This window comes from Coturnix japonica, chromosome 11 (genome assembly GCF_001577835.2).
Source record: "Coturnix japonica isolate 7356 chromosome 11, Coturnix japonica 2.1, whole genome shotgun sequence".
In the NCBI taxonomy this organism is placed as follows: Eukaryota; Metazoa; Chordata; class Aves; order Galliformes; family Phasianidae; genus Coturnix; species Coturnix japonica.
The window spans coordinates 6,383,194-6,395,852 of NC_029526.1; the positions used below are offsets into that span (position 1 = coordinate 6,383,194).

At 34.4% G+C, this 12,659-nt stretch overlaps 1 protein-coding gene across 3 annotated transcripts in view; it reads right to left on the reverse strand.

Moving 5' to 3' along the window:
- PHKB (phosphorylase kinase regulatory subunit beta) overlaps positions 1–12,659 on the reverse strand; it is a 58,324-nt gene that overhangs the window by 28,942 nt on the left and 16,723 nt on the right. For all 3 annotated transcript variants that reach the window (XM_015873921.2, XM_015873920.2, XM_015873923.2), the window contains 5 exons: positions 9,965–10,080; positions 5,437–5,500; positions 2,782–2,877; positions 1,006–1,203; positions 311–368 (listed from right to left, as the gene is read on the reverse strand). In XM_015873921.2, coding sequence (XP_015729407.1) covers positions 311–368; positions 1,006–1,203; positions 2,782–2,877; positions 5,437–5,500; positions 9,965–10,080 — 532 coding nt within the window. The remainder of the gene's footprint in view (positions 1–310; positions 369–1,005; positions 1,204–2,781; positions 2,878–5,436; positions 5,501–9,964; positions 10,081–12,659) is intronic.

Consider the following 12,659-nt stretch of genomic DNA (forward strand, 5'->3'; position numbering starts at 1 on the left):
ACTGCTAATCAAATATGTATTAGCCAAAAAAACAATCATACTGGTTTATTTAGCTCAATGCTTCCCCACAGCTGTGAATTCATATCTGCTATCTACAGAATATGCTTATGCTTTGACTTGAGGGGTTTTTTTTTGAGTATTCTTTTTGTTCTTCATAATTTTTACCCCATAAAGGTTAAAATTCTCAGCCAGATATTTAATGTCACTTGTTACATCTTGCTCATGCAGGGCAAAAATGATTTTATATTGTCTGTTCAAAGGCTTGTCTTTGTAATGGCTCTATAGAACAGAAAAATAAAGCCATACTTACCATCAATTATCATGAAAATAAAAAATAGAGGGAATTCACATTCAATGCCATCAAAAAGCTAAAAAGAAGAAAAATCAATCAGATTTTTCAGCATTTTGGTTTAACAAAATGTATTTCCATATCTCAGACAACCACCTCAAAACAACAAAAGACAAAGGTGAATGCCAAAACATTTTAGGACGCCAGCTCTTCATTTAGCTTACAGAAATTATACAGGCACTTTAAGTGTACTTTTACGTACACTGTGGCCAATTTTCAAGCAGAATATTTATATCATTTACGTTTCATTTTCCACTGAGAAACTATTGGTGAGTAAAATAGTAAATTTTAATTTAGATACCTTTTACTGATAAACACTGTGGTCAAAAGCAAAACTGCTTTCTATACACTCAGACTTTAGTCAGCTGTGAAATTAAATAAAATGATAAATAACTTCCTTATTTGTTATGTGAAATCATCTGCATGCTAAATGTAAATGGAAGTGCATTCATTACAAAACAAATCAACAACTAACTTGCTGACTTGGCAGTCTCTCAAAACCACACATGGCAAGTAACAAAACACATCTCCTTCATTTGAAGCAATCTGGAATCTCAAATTGCAAATACTAAAAGGGACGTCTGTTTGGTTTTATTTTTTTAAGCAAGGCCTAAACATTTTAGAAAACCTAGATTTGTTGCCTGTTACTTCTTTACCTTAATTTCTGCTGGTTTATAAAAGCGACGTGTTTTGTCCTCTAGAGCTGTTCTGTATCCATCTCTCAGAAACCTTTTAAATCCATATTTTCCTTTTAATTTTCTAATAACTTTATCTAGTGTTTGACTGAACAAAACCTCATCATCCAAAGCAAATGCAGGATAACTGATACAGGGCAGCAGAGCTGCATCAGTATTCTGCAGGAGAGAAGAAAGAAACACATTATAAATTCAATTAAATACCTAACATTTATTGGATGCACAAAGACTGCTTAAATTACTCAGTAAAACATACATTTCAAACATAATCTTTATCAAAAGCATAATACCAATATATAGGAATAATGTCCAAAAAAAGACCTCTGAAATTGTTTAAGGATAAACTAGAAACACAGTATTCACATATATGACTTAAACAACAGCTCACTTGACTCAAAATGTGACCTACTTTACAGCTGATAATCTGCAGGTGTTAAGTGAATATATTGTAAAACTCCGAGTTTCTAGCCACAAATAATCATCCTCCAAGTTACTCTTGGAGGAAACAATGCTGAGGCATACTCTGCTCAAATAGAATCACAAGAAATTAACCGTGATTACTTAATCATTGTTGAAAAGGTTTTTTAGAAATTTCCTCTAAGTGCTGTAATGAACAAGCTTGTCTGATTTAAGGATATTTAATTAAACACCAAACAAATGTAAGTGACATTGCTCAGGGAATGTGTGCAATTATCGTGAATTAAAAACACATCAAAACTACTACCTAGGATATCACCAGTACATGTGAGCTTACAGAAATACTGAAAGTTAGTTTTAAGATTCTTATAGAATCACAGAATGGATTGAGTTGGAAGGGACCTTGAAGATCATCTGGCTCCTCCCCAACACCATGGGCATGGACCTCTTTCACTAGATCAGGTTACCCAAACTGAGATTTCCTTGTTCCTTCCTGCTGATACACCTAAAACCATTTAAAATACTGTATTTTCAACAGTATCACTGGCATGAAGCTATAAGGGGTGGCGGTGAGGATGCTAAGGTTATATAGTACAAGTAACTTATGGAATTGGTTCTGTTGTCATATATCAAGTCTTTAGCAAATAATAAACAGCAACAGAGTTAAAGAAGAGCAAAAAAAATTAGCTGATGGTGCATTTTATTTTGATTATACAGCATTGTAACTCTGCTATAATTCTTCTATGTAATGAGTAAACCATTAATGTTGAAGATTAATAGTCTGTTTCATGAACAAAAATGCTATTACGTTGCAGAATGAAAAAGTAAAACTCCACTGCTCTTCATTTTTAGGTTTTTATAATTCATCTGTACCTATGTTACTTAGAATTACTCACTGATGAAATATTTACTTGTAGCAGTAGTTTATAATAACAAAAAAATCCTCCATAATCTGCAAATTATGAGAAGTAAATCTTTTTTCCCAACAAAAGAACCAGGATAAAAACAAGACAATAACGAAGACTGCAACCCTAATTAACATGCTGTAGACCATTATTGTTTTATTTTGAAATTATTTAGCAAGCTACCAACTAGCTAACATTCTAACCTCGACATACTTAAAATAAAGAGTGCCATCATGATTCTACTTCAGCGATGTATTGCATCACAGTCATGGGAAACAAGCACAAGTTTAACCATTTTCCAAGAAATTCCTACCTTTATTAAGCAGAAGAAAACCGTCATCATAAAATGAAACTACCCATTTATTTTCTCCCCATATTGTTGAGATTTTATTGTTCATTTTCTCTAATTACTTACATGAGACCTTGACTCTCGGGGCAGCAGTGAAAACAGAGTCTGTCTGTTACGGTTATGGGCATCAAAATCCACAAATATAACAGACCAGGAACAGCCCTGTAAATGCAAATTTATTTAAAGAGAAGTGAAGAAAGGTTGACATATCGTGGTGAAACTAACCAGCTCTTTGTTCTACCAGTGGTAACACCCTGGTAGCTGGCAATTTTAATCAGAAAATGAACAATATGTATCCAAAAGATTTTGAGAAAAGAACTTGAAATTCTAAAGAAATTTAGCTGTCTTTGTCCACTACTGATTATGAATTGTATCATATGCTCATGTCATAATGTCTTCCATTACTTCTTGATCAGCAATGGCTGTACTAAGGTAAAACAAAAAAGTAGCTGTCCCTCCATTGACTGAGGAAATGTTCCAAGTGAAGATGATGAATGTTTCATTAAAGTATGCTAGAATACAAATAATTGGATCTTCAACTGAGGTATCACTTTGGAAAAGGACTTCAGTATCAAATAAAAATGGTTTGCTTTTTGGTTATTGTGTTGCACCTCCTTACTCTTATGCACAAGCTCACTTCTCAGAAAAATAAAAAAAGTATTTCAAGCACAAAAAAGTTCATCTTTGTATTGTATGGTACAACCTAAATAAAACATGCATTTAAAGACTATTTTCTAGATTTTCTTATAGGGATTTTAAAAGAAACAATCTGTCTCCCAATCTTTGTTTCTAATCAAATTTCAATAAGAAATTAACTCTAATTTTAATCAGTTGACATGCATTTAATGAGTCCATTTCAGCCACCTTACTACACAGTTATATGTAACTAAGCTAATACACTAGCGTATGACATGTAAGCCTATTTTACACAAAAGAACATATGTGTAAGACATTAATGGCATAATTAAGAGTAATTAAAGAACTCCTACACTAGAGTAATGTGTATTAACTACTTCATGTAGATTTATAAATATTATTTCAGGTATGCACAATAGATTGGGAATAAATTTAAGAAGTTTAGCATAGGATATTAAAGTGAAATAATGAGAAACGAAATAAAGAGACGATTTAACTGTTAGATTAAAAATTAACATGTAAAAAATCTTTTGCTGACAAAGCAGTTAGGTTTATACCTAGACTGTATTCTTATAATTCTCACTTTTTATGAAACAGCATAGATTCTAGTATAACAAAGACGAAAATAAACAGTGTTACAAAAACATGAGCTCCTCCTTACATTAAAGTATATAAAATTCAGAGCACATTAAAAGCCAATTCTTTGTTCTTTATTCTACCTAGCACCTAAAAAAATGAGATGAATTAGAATTTTTTGAGTATAAATTAAACAGTGTTTTGGTACATTAAAAAAGTAGTACGATTTGTTACAGAAATACTTCGCTTTTAGTTACTGCTTCTATAATTTTGGTATTTTGGGAGAGAAAAAAAAGGAATAGTTCAATGTGATTATCTACCAGTAAGTGAACTTCATGTCTTCTCTGAATACAACCACAAATGCACAGGAAAACTTCCCTATCCTGAGACAGACAAACATACAACATGCATGCACACATGAAAGGATGTATATAGTAACATGCACCTATATTTATTACTTTCCACAGCGCAAGTGGAAAAATCTGCATGGAAAGGCTGAGCAGCCTGTTGTTCCCAGTGATGATTTATGCAGGTTGTACTACTGTAGATGCAGATGCAAACAAGTCCCTCCTGAGGGGCTCAGCAGGATTTCTCAGAGCTATTGGAACACAGCTGGAGCTAAGCACAAAGGCAGACTGCCGCAGACTGAAGGTCAAAATGGTTTCTGCTTATGCAAAATATCTTTGGAATAAATTTGCAGAGCATTTAAACTGGTTTTGCTTCAGCAATTTATTCATCCATTCTAGAATTTTGTAAAATATCATTTGAAAAAAAAAAACAAGCAGCCGCATTTACTGGTGCTTGAAATTGTTGGGAAGGTAAAAGTTGCAGATAAATGTTGTTTGTGATATACTGACAATGCATATATCATGTCTGATCCCTACTTAAGATCCTTATTAGCTCCTAGTTCTTAATGCATAAAATCAGCTTTTAGAATGTAGGTAAGCCAAAAGTAGACCAAAAATGGCTAGGTCTTCCTGAAACAGTGCATTTGTGTACGTACAAAGGGCACTCCTCCACTCATAAGCAAAAATACATAATTGATTCCTGAAAAGTATAATGTAAACAGAACAAGACTATTGTACAACACTAAAATACATAACCAAAAACAAACAAAAGGAAAACCAACATCAAAACACATGAATGGACATCTAAAAAAAATAAATTGTAACAGGTGCCAAAGCAGTTAAGCATTAGAAATGCTCATTTAGGAGGATCACGTGCTTTATGTCACAAGAGAAGACAAAAGGATCTGACAATAAGAGGTGCTACAGCTCTTCATCAGCGCATGATTTAAAACAGAGCATCTTTCATCTCAGGCATTAGAATAGCTCTAAAAACTCCTAGTCAAAACAGGCTTCTTTATTTGTGTGTCTATTTATTTCTGTGACTATGCAATAAGAAAGTAATTTCTGACCAACACAAAAAAATTCTTGCAAGTGCCTCTTTCTTATTCAGCTTTTCAAGAAAAAATAAAAATTTTGCAAAGAGAAAACACATTTTTATTACCTGATTTCCAAAGAGGTTGAAACCATTAATTGCTTCCAAAGCTGCTTTTGCCAACCCCACAGAGCTGAGGAGAAATAAACAAACAAACAAATAAATAGAGCCACACCAAACTATGTATATTGTAAGTCCAGGCTAATTTAATATGCTTGACAGTTTTCAGAGCTATCATCTTTTCTTGGTTTAAATTGTGTGCTTCATCTCTCTTTTAATCAAATGATGATGAAGTAAGGCTTGTGTTATTTTATGGCTTTTGTCAAAAAGTACTTTTCAGCATTTTTCTTTATCTTCAAATGTCAGAGACCATCTGGAAAAAAGCCCTTCTGCTCTCACTTTGCTACTGGACATCTGGCATCATGTATTCCAAGGTCTTGTTAACAGAACATTTACTTCATCACTATTTTCAATTCAGGTCTCAGGCATTAAACTCGTAATATTCAAAGTAACTTTTCAATATAATAACTCGTTGATCTGGATTCACAAGAAGAGGAATATCTGATTTCAAATATACCATCTTCAAATCTTTTTTCCTTTGAAATTACATTTCTAATACCAAAAGGCAGATATTTTCAGAATTGGGGAAAAATATCTACCAGAAAAAAGGCACAGAAATAATAGTTGGTTCAACAGCAACAACCACTGATATTGAGACAAGGTAAAACAACTTTCCACAAAATACATGATACTCAAAAACTGCAAGAAAATATGGGTTCTTTCCTTGAAATCAATTATATTTCATGTATGGTCACCATTCTATGTAATAATAATAATTTCATTTTCTACTTCTCCTTACTCAAAGCCCATGAAAATTTCAGTACTCCCACAGATATCACTTGCAAATGTAAAAAGATAATATGTGTCTCAATCACTTTCTTTCCCCCTCACCATCATGTAATATTTCAAGTAAAAACGCTATCTGAACCCTAGTTCAGTGTAAAATCTCACTTAAAGCACCATACATAACCAAGAGCAATTCACGTAAATTTTGGCCTTATTTAGACAAGCATCAAAACTTCAAAAGATGGTGATTCCATTCTTTGAGTATCCTGCTCTGTCACTTGACTCTTCTCCAACTGGAAAGCATTCTTCCCAGTGTTCATCTTGAAGCTCCTAGGATGCAATTTATAGCCCTTATTCCACATTCCATTCCCTTTACAGAACTTCATACTACCTATAGCCAAATTCACAGAATTCTGCAAGCTCCTCAAATTGGGCCTGTCAGCTCAGCTCCCTATTAGTTTAGTCTTGACTACAGGGTACTTCCTCTCCCATCAGCAGTGCTGACTCTTCTTGTCTGGTTAATAGCAGCCATCAACTACATACAATTTATAACTGCTGCTTCAGACAGTCCAGCTCTTAACAGTCCATTCATCCGTCCATCCACCCCTTTTCACACGTTTTGAAAGAAGACAGGGAAAAAACATCAGCAGTGTAACATTTACCATACACTTAAACTAGACACATACAAGGCCAGTTGTTTCTCAAAAAAAGGGGATGAGGTTTGAGCAGCCATGACTTGTGACTAGTAAATCCATAATAACAATTCCTGATCACTTTTGAGCACAGAGGTGCTTAAACAGGTTTCATGAGATCACAGAGTGATCTTTTTCAGTGACTAAAGTAAGGATTCCAGTTTCCTGATTTCTGTCTTTACTAGGGTTTAGTGTAACATTAATCTTTTTTCAGCCTTCAGAGCCCTCTGAAGATTATTGTGATTTCTCATACATTATCAAGAACAACTTCGGAACTGTAGCTTGAAATTGACCCAGATCCACATTTGGAGTGGAAGAAGCTGAAATTACACTTTCAGTTTGCTAAAAGCATTAGTAAATTCACTTAAATATCATTTGTAATTCTCTGTAACTTGAGTTATGCTCTCAGGGAAATACTTGAGGATAAACTCTAGGGATCTTGAGTAATCTCCTCTAGGGAACCTGCTTTAGCAGAGGGGTTTGACAAGGTGATCTCCAGAGGACCCTTCCAACCCCTGTGAAACACTAAAATTTGCATAGTCTTAGCAATTGCTAATGAAAATGCATCATACAGAAAAATCTTCAAAGAACCTTACACATCTTTAATCCTCCTCCCATTCACAATTTCCTGCTTCCATCCAAAAACTTTGCAGTTGATTTCTAACATCAAACACTACCAGAAATGTTAAAAAAAAAAACAAAACACAAGGAATAACAACATGATAGCAACTCCATAGAAAACAACACCTACACTTGTACACTGCAGGGGTGTACAAGAACACGGCTCGACAGTTTTTTTTTATTTGGAATGCAAGGACACTGCACTTTGGCAACTTCATTATTCCCACAGTACAACTGGGAGATGTCAAAGACATTTTGCAGAGCTGCTTGATCAAATGGTTACAGGACAAAGTAATTTTTTAGAAGTTCAGCCATATGGGAAGAGGACCACAGTATAATAAAAGCTGTTACAAATCTTGCCTCTGAATCAGTAAAAGACATCAATTTACACACATCAGTGAAGACCTGAGTTCACAGAGTGCTTTGCTATTTATCATTTATTAGAAGTGTTTTGAAATGTATTTAGATAGGATATTAAGACTGTGTGAAGACATAAAACACATACATCTTGTGACATACTCCACAATTTGCAGTCATTATCAATGTTTTGTGTTATATAATTGCTTCTTTAAAAACAAAGTCACTTTCAATTAAATATGAAAATTTTCTAATTCTGAACGCAAATACAGGTTCTGTGTAGATCTGAAGCATGAGTTTCTAGATCCAGAAGTCAAGCATTCATAACACTGTGTCATGGTTTTGTAACTTAAGTAATTTGTTCTCAGCCCATAACCACTGAAGAAACATAAATATCATGCACGACTAGCCTTGATATGTTCTAATCACCTCTTGAATTAAGTTTTTAGAGATTGCTTAGGTACATAAGCCACAGAAGTAGCACAAATAGATTATATTTTAGCAAAGCCAGGAGTTTCCTCCACAATACCTAATTACATCTTTTTATACCTACTAATCTCCCACACTTTTATGATTTTTGAGATCTTTATTGACCTGAAAGAATTTGTCTGCTGGTTCCCTACATTAAGGCAGTGCACGAACGTGCACGCAAGGAAAGATAAATAGGGGCTATATCTACTTCTGATGATCAAAATCTACTTCTTAAAAAAAATCTCTGTACTTCCTTCCGTGCCAGCTCAGTGATCTGTTAGATTGGCCTATCAATCTCATAAAGCTTCTCCCTCAGAAAAACTGACCTACAAATGCCAATCTAGATTAAGACAAAACAAGATGTTTGTTTCCATCTGGTTAAAAGGATGTTCCTCCAGTTTTTCCCTGAAGGAAGTTCACATATTGAATAACCAGAAAGCTGCAAACAGATGCAGGAATTTCAGAGTTCCTTTTGCTAATTTGTATGAGATGAGACATGGAAGGAGGTACATTATTCTCCAGATGAACACTTCTGTAGTCTGGTATTTGACAATTTAATAGACACAAGAGGGGTAAAAAGCAACAAATGAATAAAACAAATTACATAACAGTATCATGGAGTATTCAGTTCTCAAGCTGGCACTAAAGCTTTATAAAGGTCCTGAAAAAAAATACCTAAATTGTTTTGTTGCAGTGGCATCACCATACTTGCAGTTTAAAACATATACCTGTACATGAGTTAATAAAAATTACTTAGAAATGGAGAACATAGATTCATTCGGCAACATCTTCAAACACCAGAAAAAAGTAGTTTTATTTTCAAGCCCATGATAATTATGACCATCAACGACATTTTTGAAATCCCAGGATATTCAAGTTATTGCCACTTTTATAATTGACAGAAGCTCAAAAAGTCAAGAAAACAGTATTCATGCTAGAAAAAATGGATGCACAGCATGTGGGCCATTCCTCTAGAGTCAAGTGGATCATTCTACTAATAAAATTTTAATATTAAAACACTAAGAACATTCTTGGTGTTATATGGGACAGGGTGAGGCTACAATTACTTCTACAGTCTGAAGAACATTCTTTTTCAAAGGATCTGTGCACTAACCTATACTTCACAGTGTACAATGACTTCCTCCCAACATGGCAGAGATGAGAAAATCTAAACTCACGATTCAATACATAAATCAACGTATTCCTAAGCACTTCTGTGAATGTGATCTACTGCACGTGGCCTGAGTGTCTGAACTGTTCTGTACATAATTCTCAGAATGATACACATGCAGCTGCACATAATTATTGTAATTTGAATACTCAAACAGCTAAGTATCTATGTGATTACTTCAGTACGCATATGATGATGAAATTATACTTCACATTTTTCCAAAATACATCTTGGTCTTTAGAGAACATTAATATAGTCACTTTTCATGAGCCTTTACCTTCATACCACATACATTTTCTGAAAAGGTACCAATAGTTGTTCTGTGTTGTTTGGTAAATTTTTATTATTATTATTTTGTAACATACTACATCAATTCTTTCTATTCACAGCACATTTAATTTACTTATTTTGTCTAAAAGCACTACATCCTCTCATTTACCTTGAATGCAGCTCTGGGCAGCCATTGTTGTATTTGCTTCCTCTTTCCCAGACACCAAAGTCGGGCACACGATAGGCTCTTTCCACACAGAACACAAGATTTTGAATGAAGGAAACCTTTGAAAAAGAAAGAAAGACTCAAGAAAAATTCAAGCATATTTTCTGTTGTTCATTTTCTCAAAAAGACAGATTTGCTTCTATCCAAAATTCTTTTCACAGTTTCATGTTCCCAAGTTCAGATATCCTCTGTAATAATGCTTCTCAGTCACTAAATGTTAAAATCAGCAAGGTTTTATAGCGATGCCACCCAATCTGGTGGCAATGTGATTTATGTGGAAGTCCCTACAGAGCCAGAGACAAAAATGATTTCATATTCAAGACACATATTTGAAGAGTTGCAAAAAGGTGCCATTTTGATCTTCTAAATCAGATTTATCCTAAAAATAACTTCAGAGAGCAAGATAAATTAAATCCTACAAAATGAGGGCACAGAAACTTGATGCTGCTCCTTAATTCATATGATATGCCAAAAGTTCTACTAAATTAGCTGTAGATAATAATATATACTTATGCAAATTCAAACATACTCCTTTAATAACAAAAATAAAACCGGAACCAATTTATTATAATTAAAATCCCTTCTTCGATCAACATGTTTCAACTGAATATTCAGGTTTTGCAACCATAGCTGGAGACTCATTTAAGCAGACACTTTTTCCTCATTTGTGCCATTAGAAGAGACAGACATTTGAGTTGTAGACACACTGAAATGTTGAAAGGCGCTGGCTCCCAGTTTTATGTAACCTGTACATCTGTTTCATCTTTTGCTCTACAATTTTCTTTAAATCTTAAAATGTTACTACTTTATATACAATCTTTATGCTAATACCAATTCCCCAGTGATATATAACATTCTACACTTCCTTGCCTCTATGAATCTGCTAAAATTTCACAATGGGATGCTCTTGTGCAGTTACCTACACAAGTCTTTTCAGAGCTACTTCTTTCAAGGAAACATACTATCCCAGGCTTAATATATGCCCAGTACTGTTCTTGCCTATAATTTAGCATTTGGCTGTATTAAAATAACCTTTGTTTGAATTAAGCTAGAATGCTCAGTGATTCAGTGTGGGGCTTCTTGTATTAGTGTCATTAAGCATCACTATAAAACCTTGCTGATGACTTTCTACCACAGCAATACTGCTCAAAACTTCAGAGAAAAATGGTTAATTACAGATATTTTATGAGACTAACTTGGAGTTTCCATATGGAAATGGAAGCAGCAGGTAACTAAAGGGGAAAAAAATGTTTCCAAATGAAACCTTCACAGAACAATTATTCTTATCGTGGATGTGTAAATATTATAACCAAGTGCTAAACACTTACAGGAGTTATGGATTGCATATTAAGCTTATTTATCCATAAGTCAAGCATGTGAAGAGCGAGGTGTAATAAAGAATATGAATGAAGCATCACTGAATGCAAATACTGTTATACTTCTTAATACATAGATGTTTCAATCAAGTTCACTCGCTTTCACAGTCATACGCTGTTCTCTGCTATGGATGCAAAGATGAGACTAAATTAATTTTTCAACTACAAACAGATGCAACTGGAGAATAAGTCAATGATAGTTGCAGTGCCTGACAACAAGCAGCCTAGTATACAATCATTTCCTCATAAGCCAAGAGTTCTGTGTACAAACATATCCATGCAGACAGCCTGCCAAACATCCACCATCTGTCAGCACCTTCCACTGTGCTAGCACTGGCTCAAAACCCACCCTGTGAAAAGAAAAAGACTAAATACATCACGCAATGCACAGCAGGAGCACCAAAATGCCCAAAACAACAACAACAAAAGACATTTGAACACAGGTTTCAGAGTAAACGCATATGCACTATTCAACCTACTGAAGACATTATGGCAATCCCTGAAATCTTAAGAGTACTTTTAAATACTGAATAAGTGATGAACAAGTGCTCAAAGAAAAACACACTTATAAAGCAATGGCTGAAGAACACCACTGATTACAAGTCCTTGCAATTACTGTTTAGGTACAATTGTCAGGCACGTACAATGTCCACTGCAGTACTCTTCCATCCTGTTGCTACTCTCTTCATCATTCTTGAAATTAACAGGATTAAGCAATTAAGAAAACAGCAGAGTGCTCTAAGGGTTGGTCAGTCAGTTCTACCCTGTTGTGTCCATGGGACCTACTTTAAATATTACATAGAAAAACAGCCTTCTCAAAATTCCCAAAATATGAGGAATCAAATGCAACATAACAGTTCCTTCATGATCAAGGTTTCTAGCTTTTCAACACTTATTTGATTGTTTAATTGTTTCATATATACAAACCTTTCCTTCATTTCTGTTATTGTCAGTAATCAATTACTGCTGTCCATCATTATCCTGATCATTGCCTACTACTCTGCCAACATCTTTTTATGCACGTATTTTAGGAAAACACTGAGGTGCTGTTTACATAAAACTGCTACGTCACTGACAAGTGGAAAGTCATAGATTACATTCATGCAGTGCACCAGCAAAACAGTATTCATTCACAAAAATATGGGGGGGAAAAAAAAGGTGGTTTTTTGTGTTCAATAAAGATCTTAAAAATCTGAAAGATAATTTATAAGTTTTATCCACAGGAAGATTTTTCCTGCACTTGAACTGACAGTGAACTTCCT